Source organism: Nerophis ophidion, linkage group LG06, assembly GCF_033978795.1.
Source record: "Nerophis ophidion isolate RoL-2023_Sa linkage group LG06, RoL_Noph_v1.0, whole genome shotgun sequence".
Lineage (NCBI taxonomy): Eukaryota > Metazoa > Chordata > Actinopteri > Syngnathiformes > Syngnathidae > Nerophis > Nerophis ophidion.
In genome coordinates this window covers 5,317,356-5,341,656 of record NC_084616.1, presented here as the reverse complement: position 1 = coordinate 5,341,656, position 24,301 = coordinate 5,317,356, and the positions used below count along the sequence as shown (strand labels likewise).

The following is a 24,301-nucleotide window of genomic DNA, read 5'->3' as shown; positions in this document are numbered from 1 at the left end:
ACCGTACATTTACATAAGATTCAATATTTTGTTAGTCGTTTGTTTGACAGTTCGTACGTCAGTTTGTTAGTAACAAATAACTGAATTATCAGCAGATTTTTACAATTTTTACTTTCAGGAAATTTCAAAAATTAGATAAGGAACAATTGATTAGATTTTCGGCCTGATTCGGATAATGTTACTATGTGACCTTACATTTACGTAACAAGCTTCAACATTTTGTTTGTCGTTTGTTTGACAATTCGTATGTGAGTTCCTTAGTAACAACTAACTAAATTATCAGCAGATTTTTACAATTTTTACTTTGTAGAAATTTCCTAAATGGGATAAGGAACAATTGATTAGATTTTGGGCTAATGCGGATAATTTTTACATTGATACCTTACATCTATGTAACAAGCTTCAACATTTTGTTTGTCGTTTGTTTGACAGTTCGTACGTCAGTTCGTTAGTAACAAATAACTGATTTATCAGCAGATTTTAACAATTTTTACTTTCAGAAAATGTCAGAAATTGGATAAGGAACAATTGGGTAGATTTTGGGCCTGATTCGGACAGTTACTATTTTACCGTACATTTACATAAGATTCAATATTTTGTTAATCATTTGTTTGACTGTTCGTACGTCAGTTTGTTAGTAACAAATAACTGAATTATCAGCAGATTTTTACAATTTTTACTTTCAGGAAATTTCCAAAATGAAATAAGGAACAATTGATTAGATTTTGGGCTTGATTCGGATAATGTTACTATGTTACCTTACATTTACGTAACAAGCTTCAACATTTTATTTGTCGTTTGTTTGACAATTCGTACGTCAGTTCCTTAGTAACAACTAACTAAATTATCAGTAGGTTTTTCCAATTTTTACTTTGTAGAAATTTCCTAAATGGAATAAGGAACAATTGATTAGCTTTTGGGCCTGATGCGGATAATTTTTACTGTGATACCTTACATCTATGTCACAAGCTTCAACATTTTGTTTGTCATTTGTTTGACAGTTCGTACGTCAGTTTGTTAGTAACAAATAACTGAATTATCAGCAGATTTTTACAATTTTTACTTTCTAGAAATGTCCTAAATGGGATAAGGAACAATTGATTAGATTTTGGGCCTGATGCGGATAATTTTTACTGTGATACCTAACATCTATGTAACAAGCTTCAACATTTTGTTTTTCGTTTGTTTGACAGTTCGTACGTCAGTTCGTTAGCTGAATTATCAGCAGATTTGAACAATTTTTACTTTCAGAAAATGTCAGAAATGGGAAAACGAACAATTGAGTACATTTTGGGCCTGATTCGGATAGTTACTATTTTACCTTACATTTACATAAGCTTCAATATTTTGTCAGTCATTTGTTTGACGGTTCGTACGTCAGTTTGTTAGTAACAAATAACTAAATTATCAGCAGATTTTTACAAGTTTTACTTTCAAGAAATTTCCAAAATGAGATAAGGAACAATTTATTAGATTTTGGGCCTGATTTGGATAATGTTACTCTGTTACCTTACATTTACGTCACAAGCTTCAACATTTTGTTTGTCATTTGTTTGACAGTTCGTACGTCAGTTTGTTAGTAACAAATAACTAAATTAGCAGCAGATTTTAACCATTTTTACTTTCAGAAAATGTCAGAAATGGGAAAAGGAACAATTGAGTAGATTTTGGGCCTGATTCGGATAGTTACTATGTTACATTATATTTACATAAGCTTCAATATTTTGTTAGTCATGTGTTTGACAGTTCATACGTCAGTTTTTTAGTAACAAATAACTGAATTATCAGCAAATTTTTACAGTTTTTACTTTCTAGACATTTCCTAAATGGGATAAGGAACAATTGATTAGATTACTGTGTACCCTAAGATGTTTTGTTCAAATAAAGCCCATAATGCCATTTTTTTTGTGGTGCATTTTATTTATAAAAGTATTGAAATACATTTTGGTACCGGTACCAATATATTGGTATCGAGACAACTCTAGTCCTTGTGTTTACATCATGGAATGGTCTGCCGCGTCCTCGCTTCCTCGCTCCCTGGAATTTCATTTTAGACCATAAATCATGCAGCTCACCCGGACAGAACAGGTCTGAGTAGGTATTCCTACAAGCTCGTACAATTTGACAGCGCCCGAAATTGGCGCCAACGACCCGAAAAGACGCTGGGTTGTATACTGATTATTTCCTTTGGAATAATGTGTCTATCGACACATTATTCCAGACAACTCCACATAATCCCTCTCCTCGTGTCTTTTGTACCGCGTTCCTCTTCATTTCCCCTCTCCTCAGCCCTCCTAGTCTCCCTCCCTCGTTCTTTTGTAAAAGATGCAGCACTCCTCCTGCTGCTGCTGCTGCATGCTAAAATAATCCCAGCCTCTTGTTAATACAAATGTCTAATATTGTAAAAGCGTGCACAAATAGCCCGCGGCATCCGACACGGCGCCTTCTGTCTCTTTGAGCGCCTCCTGACTGAGCGCGCACCAGTTTGTGGATCGCAGCTTCCCGACGTGGGAGGCCGGGTGCGTGCCCGCGGGCCGCCCCGCGTCTGAGCACGTGCACGTCTGGCCTCCCAAACCCGCCCACCGGTCGGGAGGGGGCCAATTATCTCGTGCTGCGCGCCGCGGCCCCTGGCGCCGGGCTTCCAACCGGCGAGGTCATAGATTAAAAGTTGCAAGCTGACACTAGAGGGGGTTGGGGGGGTTGTATAATGTATGGGTTTATGTTACATCTGCTGAGGTGGCGACTTAACCATCCCGCACGAGTCCTGGGGATAGAGGGGCGCAACAAAGCAGGGAAAGAAAACACAAAGGTGCTTTTTTAGCTCGCAGACAACAGACTACACGCCGACAAAATGGATCAAAGATTGAAGTCGGCCCAGGTGAGCCCTTCTCGACAAGCCCACTCCATTATGCGTGCACGGACGCCCCGGCTCCAGCTAATTAACGGCCAATTACTATGCAGATATATGCGGGGCCGAGAGCAGAGTGCAGGCAATAAAATGGACTTGATGAACGAGAAAGTGAAGCGTTGGAGAGGTGGGGCTGGGGGGGGGTCTATAAGGAGGGTGGTCTGGAGAAAGGCTGGATGAGGACGGGCTCTTTGGGAAGGAATGGGGGGGGGGCTTACTGTGCGTTTTCTCCTCGGTAACTAGGAGAAATGTGCAGGATGGCACAAAAGCGAGTCCGGCCGTCACATGACTATCAAAAGTAAACTTGGATAGGCTTTAGAGTAGTCAGTGTACAGCTTGCACAACAGTATAGCAAATTTTTACTTTCGAGAAATTTCCGAAATGGGGTAAGGAAAAATTGATTAGATTTTGGGCCTGATACGGATATTCTTTACTGTGATACCTTACATCTTTCAGTGCTAGACTGCTTCATCCCAAGTGCAGGACTAATAGACTCAAAAACTCCTTTGTCCCACACGCCATTAGACTGTACAACTCCTCTCTGGGGGGGCGGGGGGTACTAGGATGACAGGGGATGCAAAACAATAACAGTGCAATACGTTTTCATAACATGGTCACTACTGCCTACTTTGTCTTGTTATAGTCTTATTTTACTGTTATATTGTTATTCCCATTGTTGCTTTTTAGTTTTTATTCTTATTGTAAAATTTCTCTATTTTGTTTCCATTTAAACCCCCATTATTTACTTTTTACTTTTATTTAAATTGATCTCAACTCTGTACACTGCTGCTGGAATTTTAATTTTCCTGAAGGAACTCTCCTGAAGGAATCAATAAAGTACTATCTATCTATCTATCTATCTACGTAACAAGCTTCAACATTTTGTTAGTCATTTGTTTGACACTTCATATGTCAGTTTGTCAGTAACAAATAACTAAATTATCAGCAGATTTTAACAATTTTTACTTTCAGGAAATGTCCGAAATGGGATAAGGAACAATTGATTAAATGTTGGACCAGATCCGAATAATGTTACTATGTTACCTTACATTTACGTAACAAGCTTCAACATTTTGTTTGTAATTTTTTTTTGACAATTTGTACATCAGTTTGTTACCAACAAATAACTAAATTATCAGCAGATTTTAACAATTTTTACTTTCAGGAAATGTCCGAAATGGGATAACAAACAATTGATTAGACTTCGGGCCTGATCCGGATAATGTTACTATGTTACCTTACATTTACGTAACAAGCTTCAACATTTTGTTAGTCATTTGTTTGACACTTCATACGTCAGTTTGTCAGTAACAAATAACTAAATTATCAGCAGATTTTAACAATTTTTACTTTCAGGAAATGTCCGAAATGGGATAAGGAACAATTGATTAAATGTTGGACCAGATCCGAATAATGTTACTATGTTACCTTACATTTACGTAACAAGCTTCAACATTTTGTTTGTAATTTTTTTTTGACAATTTGTACATCAGTTTGTTACCAACAAATAACTAAATTATCAGCAGATTTTAACAATTTTTACTTTCAGGAAATGTCCGAAATGGGATAACAAACAATTGATTAGACTTCGGGCCTGATCCGGATAATGTTACTATGTTACCTTACATTTACGTAACAAGCTTCAACATTTTGTTAGTCATTTGTTTGACACTTCATACGTCAGTTTGTCAGTAACAAATAACTAAATTATCAGCAGATTTTAACAATTTTTACTTTTAGGAAATGTCCGAAATGAGATAAGGAACAATTGATTAAATGTTGGACCAGATCCGAATAATGTTACTATGTTACCTTACATTTACGTAACATTCTTCAACATTTTATTTGTCTTTTTTTTTTTTTGACAATTTGTACATCAGTTTGTTACCAACAAATAACTAAATTATCACCAGATCTGAACAATTTTTACTTTCAGGAAATGTCCGAAATGGGATAACAAACAATTGATTAGACTTCGGGCCTGATTCGGATAATGTTACTATGTTACCTTACATTTACGTAACAAGCTTCAACATTTTGTTTGCCAGTTCATACGTCAGTTAGCAGCAGATTTGTGAAATTTTTACTTTCTAGAAATTTTCTTAATTAGTATAAGGAACAATTGATTAGATTTTGGGCATGATGCGGATAATTTTTACTGTGATACCTTACATTTACGTAACAAGCTTCAACATTTTGTTTGCCATTTGTTTGACAGTTCATACATCAGTTAGTTAGTAACAAATAACTAAATTATCAGCAGATTTTTACCATTTTTACTTTCTAAAAATTTCCTAAATGGGATAGGGAACAATTGATTAGATTTTGGGCATGATGCGGATAATTTTTACTGTGTTACCTTACATTTACGTAACAAGCTTCAACTTTTTGTTTGTCATTTGTTTGACAGTTCGTACGTCAGTCAGTTAGTAAAAAATAAATGAATTATCAGCAGATTTTTTTGCAAATTTTACATTAAAGACATTTCCAAATTGAGATAGGGAACAATTGATTAGATTTTGGGCGTGATGCGGATAATTATCCGTGTGTTACCTTACATTTACGTAACCAGCTTTGTCCATTTGTTCATTAGCAACATAACTCAAAAAGATTTTGGCAAATATTCACAATTTTCACTTTCAGGAAATGTCTGAAATTCACAACAGTATAGGTCTAGGGTGTCCCGGATAGGGTCTATCTGGGATTGCCCGGCGGGCCAGATTGAAAATATTAATTGGCCGCATTCGAACCCCGGCCTTAATTTGCCCAGGTCTGGTCTAATTGTATCAAAAAAGACCAAATAAAATATATCGCTTTAGAAAGAGTGAGTGTTAGAATAATTATATACAAGTTATCACACAACTCTTATGCCTAAAAGCACATAACTTATTATCTTCCACTGCAAGTTAGGAGTTTTCTTGCCGCAGCTGTTTGTGTCTTCCAGCCTGCTAACAGCCAAGGACGGACCTCAAGTACCTCAACGCAGACAAAGCAGAGACAGGGCGAAATCACGAGGCTCAGTATATTTTCATTCTGAATAATCACGTATTGTGTTTACTGGAGCTGCTTGCATAATATGTGACCCCTCCCTTTAGAAGTAGCTTCAGCAATGTAACTAGGGAACTCCTGAATAAAATGGGGGGGGGCCGCGCAGGGGCTGTACCTCAGAGCGCAGTGGGAGACTGTAACTGAGTGTGCAGCCCCATACGTTCTCCTCATGAGCAAAATTTAAATCTGTCTCTGCCTGATTCCTTGCTTCTTGTTCTGTTTAATAGTTTGGTGTTTAAACCTGCCAGTGAGTGTAACCAATCACTTAACTAAAATCATTTTTTTTATCCTTTGGGAGGGGCTGAGTGTGAGTGGTGAGGAAAATGCTGGGATTTTTCAGAAAACGTTGAAGAACGAGCTGAACATTTGGTTCTTTGATCGATACGAATCGGTTGCAAAATGCAGGAGAAGAAGCCCGTCTCAAAAACAAGGCCAGAATAATAATCAGAAGACTAAATGTGTGAATAAATAAACACAAACTTACGATCTGTGCACGCTGCAGTTGTAGAAGATGAAATCCACGCTGGCAAACGTCTTGGCCGTCTCCTTGGACCTCAGGTGGAGTTTAATCACACGCTGGTCGCCTACAGGAAACACACCTTTTATTGGAGCTGGTGCTTCCCTTATTACATCACATGACCTTCACATGACCTTCGCACTCCGTAAGTGTGCATAAAAAATGTTCCGTGACCCTTACATTAATGCCAAATCCCAGCCAATGTATTTGGAAATGTTAATGGACCCCTTTTGCACGGCTGACATTTTAGTGTGTGTAGCCCCCAGCGGAATCAATACACGTTACTTGGCGGAGGTCATAGTTCAGCTGTATGTACTACCTAAAGATACCTAAAACAGCTTTTTGATCATCGTATTCGACTGATCTATGTTTGCACTTTGCACTCAGTAAGTGTGCATAAAAATGTTCCCCGTGACCCTTACAAATAATGCCAAATCCCAGTCAATGTATTTGGAAATGTTAACAGTCCCCATTTTTCACGAATGACATTTTAGTGTGTGTAGCCCCCAGCGGAATCAATACACGTTACTTGGGGGAAGTCATAGTTAATTTTCTACCGCTTGTCCCTTTCGGGGTCGCTGGAGCCTATCTCAGCTGCATTGGGGCGGTAGGCGGTGTACACCCTGGACAAGTCGCCACCTCATCGCAGGTAGTTCTTTTGTATGTACTACCTATAGATACCTAAAACTGCTTTTTGATCATCGTATTCGACTGATCTTGGTTTGCACTTTGCACCCAGTAAGTGTGCATAAAAATGTTCCGTGACCCTTACAAATAATGCCAAATCCCAGCCAATGTATTTGGAAATGTTAACGGTCCCCATTTTTCACGAATGACATTTTAGTGTGTGTAGCCCCCAGCGGAATCAATACACGTTACTTGGGGGAGGTCATAGTTCATTTTCTACCGCTTGTCCCTTTCGGGGTCGCTGGAGCCTATCTCAGCTGCATTCGGGTAGTAGGCGGGGTACACCCTGGACAAGTCGCCACCTCATTGCAGGTAGTTCTTTTGTATGTACTACCTGTAGATACCTAAAACTGCTTTTTGATCATCATATTCGACTGCTCTTTGTTTGCACTTTGCACCCAGTAAGTGTGCATAAAGATCTTCCGTGACCCTTACAAATAATGCCAAATCCCAGTCAATGTATTTGGAAATGTTAACAGTCCCCATTTTTCACGACTGACATTTTAGTGTGTGTAGCCCCCAGCGGAATCAATACACGTTACTTGGGGGAGATCATAATTCAGCTGTATCCATCCATTTTCTACCGCTTGTCCCTTTCGGGGTCGCTGGAGCCTATTTCAGCTGCATTCGGGCAGTAGGCGGGGTACACCCTGGACAAGTCGCCACCTCATTGCAGGTAGTTCTTTTGTATGTACTACCTATAGATACCTAAAACTGCTTTTTGATCATTATATTTGACTGATCTTTGTTTGCACTTTGCACCCAGTAAGTGTGCATGAAAATGTTCCGTGACCCTTACAAATAATGCCAAATCCCAGTCAATGTATTTGGAAATGTTAACGGTCCCCATTTTTCACGAATGACATTTTAGTGTGTGTAGTCCCGAGTGGAATCAATACACGCTACTTGGGGGAGGTCATAGTTCAGCTGTATCCATCCATTTTCTACCGCTTGTCCCTTTCGGGGTCGCTGGAGCCTATCTCAGCTGCATTCGGGCGGTAGGCGGGGTACACCCTGGACAAGTCGCCACCTCATCGCAGGTAGTTCTTTTGTATGTACTACCTATAGATACCTAAAACTGCTTTTTGATCATTATATTTGACTGATCTTTGTTTGCACTTTGCACCCAGTAAGTGTGCATAAAAATGTTCCGTGACCCTTACAAATAATGCCAAATCCCAGCCAATGTATTTGGAAATGTTAACGGTCCCCATTTTTCACGAATGACATTTTAGTGTGTGTAGCCCCCAGCGGAATCAATACACGTTACTTGGGGGAGGTCATAGTTCATTTTCTACCGCTTGTCCCTTTCGGGGGTCGCTGGAGCCTATCTCAGCTGCATTCGGGCGGTAGGCGGGGTACACCCTGGAAAAGTCGCCACCTCATTGCAGGTAGTTCTTTTGTATGTACTACCTATAGATACCTAAAACTGCTTTTTGATCATTATATTTGACTGATCTTTGTTTGCACTTTGCACCCAGTAAGTGTGCATAAAAATGTTCCGTGACCCTTACAAATAATGCCAAATCCCAGCCAATGTATTTGGAAATGTTAACGGTCCCCATTTTTCACGAATGACATTTTAGTGTGTGTAGCCCCCAGCGGAATCAATACACGTTACTTGGGGGAGGTCATAGTTCATTTTCTACCGCTTGTCCCTTTCGGGGGTCGCTGGAGCCTATCTCAGCTGCATTCGGGCGGTAGGCGGTGTACACCCTGGACAAGTCGCCACCTCATTGCAGGTAGTTCTTTTGTATGTACTACCTATAGATACCTAAAACCGGTTTTTGATCATCGTATTCGACTGATCTTGGTTTGCACTTTGCACTCAGTAAGTGTGCATAAAAATGTTCCGTGACCCTTACAAATAATGCCAAATCCCAGCCAATGTATTTGGAAATGTTAACAGTCCCCATTTTTCACGACTGACATTTTAGTGTGTGTAGCCCCCAGCGGAATCAATACACGTTACTTGGCGCAGGTCATAGTTCAGCTGTATGTACTACCTAAAGATACCTAAAACAGCTTTTTGATGATCGTATTCGACTGATCTTGGTTTGCACTTTGCACCCAGTAAGTGTGCATAAAAATGTTCCGTGACCCTTGCAAATAATGCCAAATCCCAGCCAATGTATGTGGAAATGTTAACGGTCCCCATTTTTCACGAATGACATTTTAGTGTGTGTAGCCCCCAGCGGAATCAATACACGTTACTTGGGGGAGGTCATAGTTCATTTTCTACCGCTTGTCCCTTTCGGGGGTCGCTGGAGCCTATCTCAGCTGCATTCGGGCGGTAGGCGGGGTACACCCTGGACAAGTCACCACCTCATCGCAGGTAGTTCTTTTGTATGTACTACCTATAGATACCTAAATCTGCTTTTTGATCATCGTATTCGACTGATCTTGGTTTGCACTTTGCACCCAGTAAGTGTGCATAAAAATGTTCCGTGAACCTTACAAATAATGCCAAATCCCAGCCAATGTATTTAGAAATGTTAACAGTCCCCATTTTTCACGATTGACATTTTAGTGTGTGTAGCCCCCAGCGGAATCAATACACGTTACTTGGCGCAGGTCATAGTCCAGCTGTATGAACTATCTAAAGATACTTTTTGGTTCATCGTATTTGACTGACCTTGGTTGTGCGTGATTGGCGCTACTTCTTTAGCAGAGGGCGACAAGCAGAAGATCCGGCCGCCGTAGATGCGTCCTTCGGTTTCCACGTAGCCCCCAAATGAACAGTTGACTCCCGCCGACAGACTGGGCACATTCTGGGTCTGAAGCACCAGCTGGTAGGAGGCAAATGTCACGGCAACAATGAATAAATAAAACATGCATTGAGCAAAGCTGGGGACAAGAGATGATTTTTCAGTCTGTACGGTCCTAGAATTGTGGGTCTGTTTGTCATGGTCTGGGGATGCCGATACCAGGGGGCTGCGGTTCACTCGTGCTGCAAGCTATTTAGACAATAGTGAGTCATTTCCAAACCCTCAATCTCAGTCACTGATGTTGTGTCCTTGGGCAAGACATTATACCCACTTGTCTTCCAGTGCTACAAATGTAGCTTACCACCATCATTGTGCTGATGTGGACTAAATAGCAAAACAGTCACAAAGAAAATAACCATCCATCCTCCTATTTTCTACTGCTTATTCCCTTTTGGGGTCGCTGGCGCCTATCTCAGCTACAATTGGGCGGAAGGCGGGGTACACCTTGGACAAGTCGCCACCTCATCGCAGGGCCAACACGAATAGACAGACAACATTCACACACTAGGGCCAATCTAGTGTTGCCGATCAATCTATCCCCAGGTGCATGTCTTTGGAAGTGGGAGGAAGCCGGAGTACCCGGAGGGAACCCACGCAGTCACGGGGAGAACATGCAAACTCCACACAGAAAGATCCCGAACCTGGGATTGAACCCAGGACTGCAGGACCTTCGTATTGTGAGGCAGACGCACTAACCCCTCTGCCACCGTGAAGCACAAAGAAAATAGACTATATAAATTATATTTTTTACTGGATGGTAAATCCATACTGCGATACAAGCTGACTCGTACTCTTCACATTTGAAATGATACGGTACGAGTCGAATCGATACCGGTACTCAACAGTTCCAATTTTCGGTACTTTTGTGTGTGTTAATAAATAGTCATTGTTTTTGATAGTAAAACTGCGGTCCAGGTTCCAGTAGTGCATAGTTGATCGTGTGTTGGCTCGTCAGTTCACTCTTTGCTGAATCAAGTCTTTTGTTGCGCCCTAAGAAGTGTAAATACTGAACGTATTGTACGTATTGTACACACGGGATGTTTGATTGTAACGCGTATCTTAGTTGTAGTTTGTATTAACAGATTCGGAGGTGTTGAAATCGCCGTGTAAATTGCTAATGCTAATCAGTAGCATATCGATGGTAACCGTTTAACATTAGCATGTTTACTTTTTTGACATAGTTTTGCTACCGTTTACACCAGAGTCACATAACTTGGTATGTGACATTTGTTAACTATTAGCATGCAAACAATAGAATGCTGGCAAGCTAACTTAAGCACGCTTAGTTTTTCCATTTAACTTGACACTTTTCGCTATTTTCACAGCCATTCACCTTTGAGTCATATAACTTGGTATGTGACAGCTGTTAACTGTTAGTCTGATAACATTAGCATGCCAGCACGCGAACATTAAAGTGCTAACTTTTTTAGCAAATTTTTCACTTTTTTCCTCGAATTCCCCAACCAAAAACCTCAGTCATATAACTTGGTGTGTGACACAAGCTAACTGTTGGCATGCTAGCGTTAGCTTGCTAACATTAACATGTTTACTTTTTTGAGCTTGTTTCGCAACTGTTTACCCCAGAGTCATATAACTTGGTATGTGACATACAGCATGTTAACTGTTAGCATGCACACAATAGCATGATGGCAAGCTAACTTAAGCATGCTTAGTTTTTCATCTAATTTCACACTTTTTTCCCTACTTTCGCGGCCATTCACCTTTGAGTCATATGTTATATTAAAGATGCAAACTGTAACACACATGCTAACATTTGCACAAATGCTAAATGTTAGCATTTTAATGCTCGCATGCTAACATTCAAGTGCTAACTTTTTGAGCTAATTTTCCAACCGTTTACCCTAGAGTCATGTAATTTGGTATGTGACAGATGTTAATTGTTAGTGTGCTAATATTAAACTGCTAACTTTTTTAGCTAATTTTTCAATTGTTTCCTTTAATTCCCCAGCCATAAACTTGTGTCAAATAGCTTGGTAGGTTACACAAACTAACTGTTGGCATGCTAATGTTAGCATGTTTACTTTTTTGAGCTAGTTTTGCAAACGTTTACCCCAGAGACATATAACTTGGTATGTGACATTTGTTAACTGTTAGCATGCAAACAATAGCATGCTGGCAAGCTAACTTAAGCATGCTAAGTTTTTCATCTAATTTCACACTTTTTTCCCTATATTCACAGCCATTCATCTTTGAGTCAGAAAACTTGGTATGTGACACAAGCTAACTGCTGGCATGCCAACGTTAGCTGGCCAACATGCTAATATTAGCATGTTTACTTTTTTGAGCTAGTTTTGCAACGGTTTACACCAGAGTCATATAACTTGGTATGTGACATTTGTTAACTGTTAGCATGCAAACAATAGCATGCTGGCAAGCTAACCTAAGAATGCTAAGTTTTTCATCTAATTTCACACTTTTTCCCCTATTTTCACAGCCATTCACCTTTGAGTCAGAAAACTTGGTACGTGACACAAGCTAACTGCTGGCATGCCAAGGTTAGCTGGCTAACATGCTAATATTAGCATGTTTACTTTTTTGAGCTAGTTTTGCAACCGTTTATACCAGAGTCATATAACTTGGTATGTGACATTTGTTAACTGTTAGCATGCAAACAATAGCATGCTGGCAAGCTAACTTAAGCATGCTAAGTTTTTCATGTAATTTCACACTTTTTTCCCTATATTCACAGCCATTCACCTTTGAGCCAGAAACTTTGGGATGTGACACAAGCTAACTGCTGGCTTGCCAACGTTAGCTGGCTAACATGCTAATATTAGCATGTTTACTTTTTTGAGCTAGTTTTGCAACCGTTTATACCAGAGTCATATAACTTGGTATGTGACATTTGTTAACTGATAGCATGCACACAATAGCATGCTCGCAAGCTAACTTAAGCATGCTAAGTTTTTCATGTAATTTCACACTTTTTTCTCAATATTCACAGCCATTCACCTTTGAGTCAGAAAACTTGGTACGTGACACAAGCTAACTGCTGGCATGCCAACGTTAGCTGGCTAACATGCTAATATTAGCATGTTTACTTTTTTGAGCTAGTTTTGCAACCGTTTATACCAGAGTCATATAACTTGGTATGTGACATTTGTTAACTGATAGCATGCACACAGTAGCATGCTCGCAAGCTAACTTAAGCATGCTAAGTTTTTCATCTAATTTCACACATTTTTATCTCTATTTTCGCAGCCATTCACCTTTGAGTCATATAACTTGGTACATTAAACATGCTAAGTGTAACACACACAGATAGCAGGCCCGTCAAAATTTTCGCAGGAATTTTGTAGTAAATAAACACCGCTTCAAACTACTCTACTGCTACTAAGCGGAGCCACTTGATATGTTTCAGAGCGCTAGCACCAGCAAACACCCCTGTGTGTAGGTGTGGTGTGTAGAATTGAACCGCCATGCCGCCCAGGGCTGATTAATAAGCCATGAGGTGGTTCGAGGCGCTAAAACAGAAGACTCAGTGAAGGAAGAAGTCGGCTGATTTCTGCTCCACATTTTTATTTTGAACAAGTAAAGTGAGTATGTAAAGATGAATAGTGAGTAGGTATGGTGTGCACCTTTTGACGGAATGAGCTTGGACACAAGACGGAAAAACTACATGAACATTTCGTGCGTTAGTCTGAGGTGATTACATCATTGCTGTCTTTGGAAAAAAACACGCACGACTTTTTGTTAGAATTCATGCTAATGTATGATTTTTAGGAATATTAGACGCATTTAGAGTATCTTGGTGGATATTTTGGGGGAATATTTTATAACATTATGTACGCAAATTAAGGGGTGATAAGAAAAAGTTGTCTTTTCAGATTAAAATTTCCGAACTTTTTGACTTTGGGGCAGCATTGGGCAAAAAATTGGTTTAAACATGTACTGTATGTATATATATATATATATATATATATATATATATATATATATATATATATATATATATACATATAAATAAAATACATATATATATAAATATATATATACAAATATACATACACATACATATATAAATATATATATATAAATATATATATATATATATATAAATATATATATATACATATTTATTGTATATATGTGCACATATCTTTATATATATATATATATAAATAAATACATATATATATAAATATATATATATAAATATATATATATAAATATATATATACATACATATATATTGTATATATGTGCACATATCTTTAAAATGTAAATATAATTAATACATATTATAATTGTAAATTAAGAGTATGTGAAAGTTCAACTTCCACCTTGTTTACTTCAGTGACAACTCCCTGCAAGTTTTGTTGTTAAGTGTGGAAAGTATGTGATATTTTTCCCATCATGCTTTGTAATGGATTTAAAATTGGTATCATTTTGAATCTTTTTTTATACTGTCCACAAATGTCAGTGAGCAGGTGGTGTTACATGTGACCATTTTTGTCTCGGTTGGATTTCTTTTTTTTTTTTTGCACCATGACTAGGTAAGGTTGTTTGCATTGGGTCATATAAGTGAATGCTGCGCTTACCTCCATTAAAATCTTAATTATGATACTATGGTATGTTTCTAGTCTACTTTATTCCTGCATTACCCTTTCCATCCTTTTGTAACTGAGCTAATTTGTGGAACTATTTCCCTTGTGGATCATTAAAGTTTGTTTAAGTCTAATTAAAGGTCATTGACCTGTATTACTCATTATGTCCACTACGTGGTAACACATTAGCGCTATTAGTACTGTCATACCTGCACTTCAGACATGGTGACCGAGACGGTGTCGGGTTGGACGGAGAGTCGGACGCACTGATCCACTCTGGTAGTGAAACGCTGAGGCTCCTCGGCGCGCTCGCAGTGGTCCTTTCTAGAACATCTATGGATTCAAACATACAACAGTTCAACACACACAGTAAGTACGTCAGGATGTAATGTCTCTTGTTTTCATGTTAGCATTTAAGCTAACAGACTAGATAGTGCCAGTAAAGTGGCGTTATAAATCGATCATTTTTTAAAATTTAAAACGGTAATACCAACCGTCTACAGCAGGGGTCAGCAACCTTTTTGAAACCAAGAGATACTTCTTGGGTACTGATTAATGCGAAGGGCTACCAGTTTGATACACACTTAAATAAATTGCCAGAAATAGCCAATTTACCTTTAATAATCAAATCCATATCTATAAAAAAAAAGGGTATTTCTGTCGTACATTTTTTTTCCTTTTACAGACTGTTTTTTGTAGGGAATAAATGATTAAAAAAACTCTTAATTGAACAGTTTAAAAGAGGAGAAAACACAGAAAAAAATGAAAATTAAATTTTGAAACGTAGTTCATCTTCAAATTCAACTCTTTAAAATTAAAAATTCAACCGAAAAAAATGAAGAGAAAAACTAGCTAATTCAAATCTTTTTGAAAAAATTAAAAGAATTTATGTAACAACATTAGTAATTTTTCCTGACTAAGAATAATTTTAGAATTTTGATGACATGTTTTAAATAGGTTAAAATCCAAATCCAATCTGCACTTTGTTAGAATATATAACAAATTGGACCAAGCTATATTTCTAACAAAGACAAATCATTATTCCTTCTAGATTTTCCAGAACAAAAATTTTAAAAGAAATTCGAAATAAGATTTAAATTTGATCCTACAGATTTTCTAAATTTGCCCAAATAAGTTTTTTGAATTTGTATATTAATAAGTTTGAAGAAATATTTCACAAATATTCTTTGTCGAAAAAACAGAAGCTATAATAAATAATTAAATTAAAATGTATTATTTATATACTTGATCATTGATTTAAATTGTCAGGAGAGAAGAGGAAGGAATTTAAAAGGTAAAAAGGTATATGTGTTTAAAAATCCTAAAATCATTTTTAAGGTTGTATTTTTTCTTTAAAATTGTCTTTCTGAAAGTTATAAGAAGCAAAGTAAAAAAAAAAAAAGAATTTATTTAAACAAGTGAAGACCAAGTCTTGAAAATATTTTTGGGGATTTTCAAATTCTATTTGAGTTTTGTCTCTTTTAGAATTAAAAATGTCGAGCAGAGCGAGACCAGCCTGCTAGTAAATAAATAAAATTTAAAAAAATAGAGGCAGCTCACTGGTAAGTGCTGCTATTTGAGCTATTTTTAGAACAGGCCAGCAGGCGACTCATCTGGTCCTTACGGGCGACCTGGTGCCCGCGGGCACCGTGTTGGTGACCCCTGAAATACTGCATATTTCAGTTTTACTATAAAAACAAAGTTATCTTTGACAAAAATGGCATAAAACCCCCTTTTTTTTTTTTTTTTTACTTCATATCAACCTCAAGTTGATATAGAGATGTACTGTAAGCGTTAAATAATTTAAAAAATAATAATAATTAGACTTATTTTTAACATTTTAATGACTGAGACCCTTTATGGTCCCCAGGACCCCTAAAGGTAAAAAAAAATAATAATAAAAAATCAATATATTTTCTTATGGTTTGAAAATGAAAAATATCAAAATTTTTCAATTTACGACCCTCAGTGGAAAAACTTTGGACACCCAGGGACTAAAGCAGGGATGTCCAAACATTTTCCAGTGAGGGCCACACACTGAAAAACCAAAGCACGCGGGGGCCAAGTTGATATTTTTTCATTTTCAAAACCAATATAAACTTTTTTTTTTTTTTTTCTAATTGTTGGGGTTCCCTCAAGTTAGGTCTTAAGGAGCCAGAAGGGTTTCAGTCTTAAAATTTTTTCAAAATAAGTCATAATTTTTTTCATAAAACCCTTGAATCGCTAATTCTACTTCATTACTTGTTTTACTTTTTACGAGCTTTTTGTCGAAACCCTATTTTTTGAGGCAAAATACAAAATACACAATTGTTTTCCCAAAAATATTTTTCCAAGTGAAATATTTAATATGAAGTAATTGGTTTGTTAAATAGGTCAATAATTCATAGCAAAATGTATTTGAATTTATTTTTTTAGCAAAGACAGTTATTAAATTCCACAAAAATCCTTAAGGATCCAAAACTGCCCAACTCATAAAAAGGTCATGCTTTTATTATTTTTCATTCAACACTTAAATCTCAATATCAGCTTCAGATAATATATTGTAATTGGTTTAGTAAATTTTTAATAACAATCAATAGGATAATTAGTATATAATTACTATGGACCTTTTTTTTTGTCTCATTTTCATATTTTTCATGTTTTATGTTTGTTGTATTTATGTCCTTTTTGTCCTTAAATCAATAATTTATAGCAACATTGATTTTTATTCATTATTATTTTTTGAGAAATTTAAAAAAAAATGGTGTTATTAGAGTCAACAATGCAACTTTTTTTCGTTGCATTTCATCAATTTCAGGGGTCGGCAACCCAAAAATACAAAAACAAATCCGTCAGGAGCCGCAAAAAATTAAAAGCCATATTACATACAAAGAGTTTGTCATGAGATATACATTTAATTAAGAGGACTTAAATGAAACTAAATGAGCTCAAATATAGCAACAAATGAGGCATAATGATGCAATATGTACATATAGCTAGCCTAAATAGCATGTTAGCATCGATTAGCTTGCAGTCATGCAGTGACCAAATATGTCTGATTAGCACTCCACACAAGTCAATAACATCAACAAAACTCACCTTTGTGCATTCATGCACAACGTTAAAAGTTTGGTGGACAAAATAAGACAGAAAAAGAAGGGGCATAAAACACGTCCTAGAAAGTCGGAGAAAGTTATACATGTAAACAAACTACGGTGAGTTCAAGGACGGCCAAAATTAGTAGGACAAAACGGCGCTCACTAAATACTCGAATCAGTGAAGCATGTTTAATATAAACAGTGCATCTTTTCCCATTTTTCATATATTTTTGAAAAAGCTCCGGAGAGCCACTAGGGCGGCGCTAATGAACGACTGAATGAATGAATGGTTTATTTTGAGCCATGCAAACAAAACAAGAGAATGACATAAAATACCAAAGAAATATGTAAGTACATTATTTTTACACCCACATTGAAAACATTACATGTGACTAATCTTTTGTAGATTTCAAGATTGGCTCAAAAGGGAGTGGGAAGAAGTAAACTTATAAGGTCCTACCCATATACATATACAAAATATATTTACAATATATAATACAATAATATATATAATATAATTCAGTTCAGTGGTTGCTGCGTTGATGCTATATATTATATGTATATAATACATTTAAATTCACACACACTTACATACATACATATGTACACACACATATATACACACACATACATACAATTTATATATATATATATATATATATATATATATATACATATATACATACATATACATATAATATATACACACATACGTACATACATACGGTACAGCTCGGTTGGTAGAGTGGTCTTGCCAGCAACTTGAGGGGTTGCAGGTTCGATTCCCGCTTCCGCCATCCTAGTCACATACATATACATGTATATATACACACACATACATATATATATACACACACATACATACAATTTATATATATATATATATATATATATATATATATATATATATATATATATATATATATATATATATATATACATACATACATACATACATACATACATACATATATATATATATATATACATACATATACATATAATATATACACACATACATACATACGGTATAGCTCGGTTGGTAGAGTGGTCTTGCCAGCAACTGGAGGGTTGCAGGTTCGATTCCCGCTTCCGCCATCCTAGTCACTGCCGTTGTGTCCTTGGGCAAGACACTTTACCCACCTGCTCCCAGTGCCACCCACACTGGTTTAAATGTAACTTAGATATTGGGTTTCACTATGTAAAGCGCTTTGAGTCACTGGAGAAAAGCGCTATATAAATAGAATTCACTTCACTTCACTACACACATACATACACAAATGCATATACCCAAAATACACACACACACACACACCTATATAAATACTATATATATAATAGTATACACTTTTGTCTAAACATTATTATGGGAACAAGCTTCCATTTTGACTGTGATATTAGTGGTTAAAAGTGGATCTGTGGCTGTGAAGTGAAGTGAATTTTATTTATATAGCGCTTTTCTCTAGTGACTCAACGCGCTTTACATAGTGAAACCCAATATCTAAGTTACATTTCAAACCAGTGTGGGTGGCACTGGGAGCAGGTGGGTAACGTGTCTTGCCCAAGGACACAACGGCAGTGACTAGGATGGCAGAGGCGGGAATCGAACCTGCACCCCTCAAGTTGCTGGCACGGCCACTCTACCAACCGAGCTATGCCGCCCCTGTGGAACTACTGCCCCTGATCAACAGGACCTGAGGACCACTCTTGCCATGTGTCCTATGCTGTGCATTAAAAGAGACGAGGGGAGCCCCTAAAGAGCCGTATGTGGCTCCAGAGCCGCGGGTTGCCGACCCTCGACCTATTGGTTCTTTTATTCCACTTTTTAATGTTTAAAATATATATATATATATTAGTATTTTTAGAATGATGTGCTGTGGGCCGGTAAAACATTAGCTGCGGGCCGCAAATGGCCACACTTTGGACACCCCTGGTCTAAAGAGAGTTCTGAAAGTTCCAGAATGTCCTTTAACTCACCTAACCTCTTCTTAATGAGTGTGAATGACGGCCAGCGAGCAGGAGTGTTTACTTACATGTTGTGCAGCACACACCAGCCGCAGTGAGGGTCCCCGGACCCCAGGCACGCCTCGCAGGAAGTGTACTGCTGGCAGCTCTCCACCGGCACCCGTGTGACCTTGGAAGGAAAGAGGCAGCCGATGACTTCCTGCACGCCGCCTTACTTACGTTAAGGTGACACCCGACAGGTGTCCTAATCACTTGGCCACAGGTGTATCAAATCGGAGACTGTTGCTCCAAACATTTGTCGCTTTCAGTGATTTCCAGGTCATAGGAGGCCACCTGTGCAACAAATCCAGTTGTGAAACGTCCTCACTCCTAAATATTCCTAAATCAACTTTATTATAGGAAATCATGATTTTTAATATTAGGCACTATCTTGGAAGAAAATACAAAAAAACTAAATGTGTTAAAAGCCTACTGAAATGAGATGTTCTTATTTAAACGGGGATAGCAACTCCATTCTATGTGTCATCCTTGATCATTTCGCCATATTGCCATATTTTTGCTGAAAGGATTTAGTAGAGAACATCGACTTTTGGTCGTTAATAGAAAAGCCTTGCCTGTAGCGGAAGTAGCAGACGATGTGCGCGTGACGTCACGGGTTGTGGAGCTCCTCACATCTGAACATTGTTTACAATCATGGCCACCAGCAGCGAGAGCGATTCGCACCGAGAAAGCGACCTTTCCCCATTAATTTGAGCAAGGATGAAATATTTGTGGATGAGGAAAGTGAGAGTGAAGGACTGTAAAAATAATAAAATAAAAAAATAAACTAGACGGCAGAGTGATTCAGATGTTATTAGACCAATTTACTAGGATAATTCTGGAAAATCCGTTATCTGCTTATTGTGTTACTAGTGTTTTAGTGAGATTATATGGTCGTACCTGTACAACCTGAAAGTCGGAGGGGTGTGGCCACAAGTGTGGTGACCGCCAGTGTCTCTAAGTTTCTTGATGAGGCGAAGGCAGCCGTTGGGGCCAGGCTGAGATTTTTTATTTTTCCCTCCTCCACGGTGGAAACATCTGACGGTCGGGCACACTCGGAGGCAAGAGAGTCCGCAGCTGCCTCTTCGACAAGTGCAGGTAGAACGACGCAAACTCTCCGTTCATGTCTATGGTAAGAGCCGACTTATTACCAACATTTTTCACCGAAACCTGCCGGTTGACATGTTTTAGGGAACCATGTTCGCTTGACCGCTCTGTTCCATAGTAAAGCTTCACCGTCATCTTTCGGGAATGTAAACAAGGAAACACCGGCTGTGTTTGTGTTGCTAAAGGGGGCCGCAATAGACCGCTTCCCACCTACATCTTTCTTCTTTGACGTCTCCATTATTAATTGAACAAATTGCAAAAGATTCAGCAACACAGATGTCCAAAATACCGTGGAATTATTCGATGAAAACAGACGACTTATAGCTGTGAACGGTGCTGGAACAATATGTCCTCTACAATGTGTGAGGTCACACGCATGAGTCAATCATACCGCGACGTTTTAGCATGATACTTCCGCGCAAAATTTTAAATTGCAATTTAGTATTGGCATGTGTTGCAATGTTAAGATTTCATCATTGATATATAAACTAGCAGACTGCGTGGTCGCTAGTAGTGGCTTTCAGTAGGCCTTTAAGGCCCAAGCTGTTTGTTTACATGCTTTTTTTTATTTCTCTTTGCTATTTGGGCTAATTAGACCAAAATTACTATAAAAACTAAGAATCATCTTTTGATATGATGTACTTAGCCCATAAGTACACACACGTGTACTTCATGTTTAGTGACATGCTAATTCTTATTTTTATACTTTTTTTCCCCTCCAAACTCTATTGTATGTTGTACTCTTCTGACACCACCAGATGGCAGTATAAATGTCCACATAAGTGGGCAGAAGACCCCAATTCAGTAGTGTACACAATTTTGGAAATAAGAGCTAAAAGGTGCTGTCCACGGATGTGGCCACCAAGCCTTTGGAGGTTTTAACGTGGCCCTTGAGCTAAAATGAGTTTGACACCCCCGGGTCGCCCTCATCGTAACACAAAAAAGGGATAAAATGAAGAATGCCACAGCACTCCAAAGCGTGAAGATAAACATCACAGATGATTCCATTCTGGCTGCCAGATAGATCTCCCACTGGCTGCCACGCACGCATCTGCCGGTGGGAGATAAGAAGGAAAGTTGAACGGTTTCCACGCGGGACGACTGTGAGAACTCGGGTTGTTAACAAGGACATCATACAGAGCCACGCACAGTCAAAGTAAACATGGTCAAGGAAGTGATAGAAAGATGATACGACCAAGCTATGGAGATGATATCAGTAGAAAAAACTGCATTCAGTTGAGATAATAATGGGTCATATATTGTAATATGGGATCCATTTGTCATTTACATCATAATCATATTTGTATACTTTTTATATATATATACATATATATATATACACACGTATATATACACACACACACATATATATATACAAATCCCGTTTCCATATGAGTTGGGAAATTGTGTTTGATGTAAATATAAACAGAATACAATGATTTGCAAATCCTTTTCAACCCATATTCAATTGAATGCAGAACAAAGACAACATATTTGATGTTCAAACCCCATGAACTTTAATTTTTTTTTGCAAATAATAATTAACTTAGAATTTAATGTCTGCAACACGTGCCAAAGTAGTTGGGAAAGGGCATGTTCACCACTGTGTTACATCACCTTTTCTTTTAACAACACTCAAACGTTTGGGAACTGAGGAAACTAATTGTTGAAGCTTTGAAAGTGGAATTCTATACCATTTTTGTTTTATGTAGAGCTTCAGTCCTTCAACAGTCCGGGGTCTCCGCTGTCGTATTTTACGCTTCATAATGCGCCACACATTTTCCATGGTAGACAGGTCTGGACTGCAGGCGGGCCAGTAAAGTACCCACACTTTTTTTACCGAGCCACGCTGTTGTAACACATGCTTAATGTGGCTTGGCATTGTCTTGCTGAAATAAGCAGGGGCGTCCATGAAAGGCGGCGCTTAGATGGCAGCATATGTTGTTCCAAAACCTGTATGTACCTTTCAGCATTAATGGTGCCTTCACAGATGTGTAAGTTACCCATGCCTTGGGCACTAATGCACCTCCATACCATCACAGATGCTGGCTTTTGGACTTTGCATCGATAACAGTCTGGATGGTTCGCTTCCTCTTTGGTCCGGATGACACGATGTCGAATATTTCCCAAAACTATTTGAAAAATGGACTCGTCAGACCACAGAACACTTTTCCACTTTGCATCAGTCCATCTTAGATGATCTCGGGCCCAGAGAAGCCGGCGGCGTTTCTGGATGTTGTTGATAAATGGCTTTCGCTTTGCATAGTAGAGCTTTAACTTGCACTTACAGATGTAGCGACGAACTGTATTTAGTGACAGTGGTTTTCTGAAGTGTTCCTTAGCCCATGTGGTGATTTCCTTTAGAGATTGCTGTTGGTTTTTGAGACAGTGCCGTCTGAGGGATCGAAGGTCACGGTCATTCAATGTTGGTTTCCAGCCATGCCGCTTACGTGGAGTGATTTCTCCAGATTCTCTGAACCTTTTGATGATATTATGGAGCGTAGATGTTGAAATCCCTAAATTTCTTGCAATTGCACTTTGAGAAAGGTTGTTCTTAAACTGTTTGACTATTTGCTCACGCAGTTGTGGACAAAGGGGTGTACCTCGCCCCGTCCTTTCTTGTGAAAGACTGAGCATTTTTTGGGAAGCTGTTTTTATACCCAATCATGGCACCCACCTGTTCCCAATTAGCCTGCACACCTGTGGGATGTTCCAAATAAGTGTTTGATGAGCATTCCTCAGCTTTATCAGTATAAATTGCCACCTTTCCCAACTTCTTTGTCACGTGTTGCTGGCATCAAATTCTAAAGTTAATGATTATTTGCAAAAAAAAAAAAAATGTTTATCAGTTTAAACATCAAATATGTTGTCTTTGTAGCATATTCACCTGAATATGGATTGAAAAGGATTTGCAAATCATTGTATTCTGTTTATATTTACATCTAACACAATTTCCCAACCTATATGGAAACGGGGTTTGTAGATAAAAAGCAGTTAAAATGTTAAAAACAGTTTAAATTTTTTTTTAAATAGTTTAAAGTCTCATGCTGGGTTAAAAACGATCGTGAATAATGAGCAAAAATCCCCCTTTAACTTTCTTCATTTACCCTTAACTCACTGTTTTTGATTATTTATTTTTCAAACTGAGGCTACAGACAGCATCATTCCAATCGTTCATTTCCTCCCCAAAAATAAACAAATGCGGGCAAAAACACTTTTTTTAGAGAAAACAAAAAGGCACATTTTCCCAATGACGTCCCCGCAAACAACACGTACATATCAGCCCGCCGCCACTAATGCATCTCCTCGTCCGCTGCCTTAACAACAAAAGCTTACGGCGGATTCATAGCGCGATAATAGTGAACCGCCCCCGTCTGATAACTATTATAATGCAACCATTACCCGAGCGCGTCCCTTTTCACAGGACACCCAAATGGCAGGAGATTACAGTCATTACTTGCGCCTGCACAAATACCATGTTAGCATTACAGTCTGATAGCGGGGACACACACACACACACACACACACACACACACACACACACACAAAAACATGTCGCACTCATGCACAACGAGGCAAAAGAATGGAACACAATGAGCTTTAGTGATTGGGTGGTG

General features: G+C 38.2%; 1 protein-coding gene across 1 annotated transcript in view; it reads right to left on the bottom strand.

Moving 5' to 3' along the window:
- Positions 1–24,301, bottom strand: part of LOC133553997 (plexin-A1-like) — a 648,088-nt gene that overhangs the window by 272,141 nt on the left and 351,646 nt on the right. Inside the window, exons 9-12 of the mRNA XM_061902321.1 lie at positions 19,607–19,707; positions 14,706–14,829; positions 9,796–9,949; positions 6,441–6,540 (exon numbers count right to left, since the gene is read on the bottom strand). Of these exons, the coding sequence (XP_061758305.1) occupies positions 6,441–6,540; positions 9,796–9,949; positions 14,706–14,829; positions 19,607–19,707 (479 nt within the window). The remainder of the gene's footprint in view (positions 1–6,440; positions 6,541–9,795; positions 9,950–14,705; positions 14,830–19,606; positions 19,708–24,301) is intronic.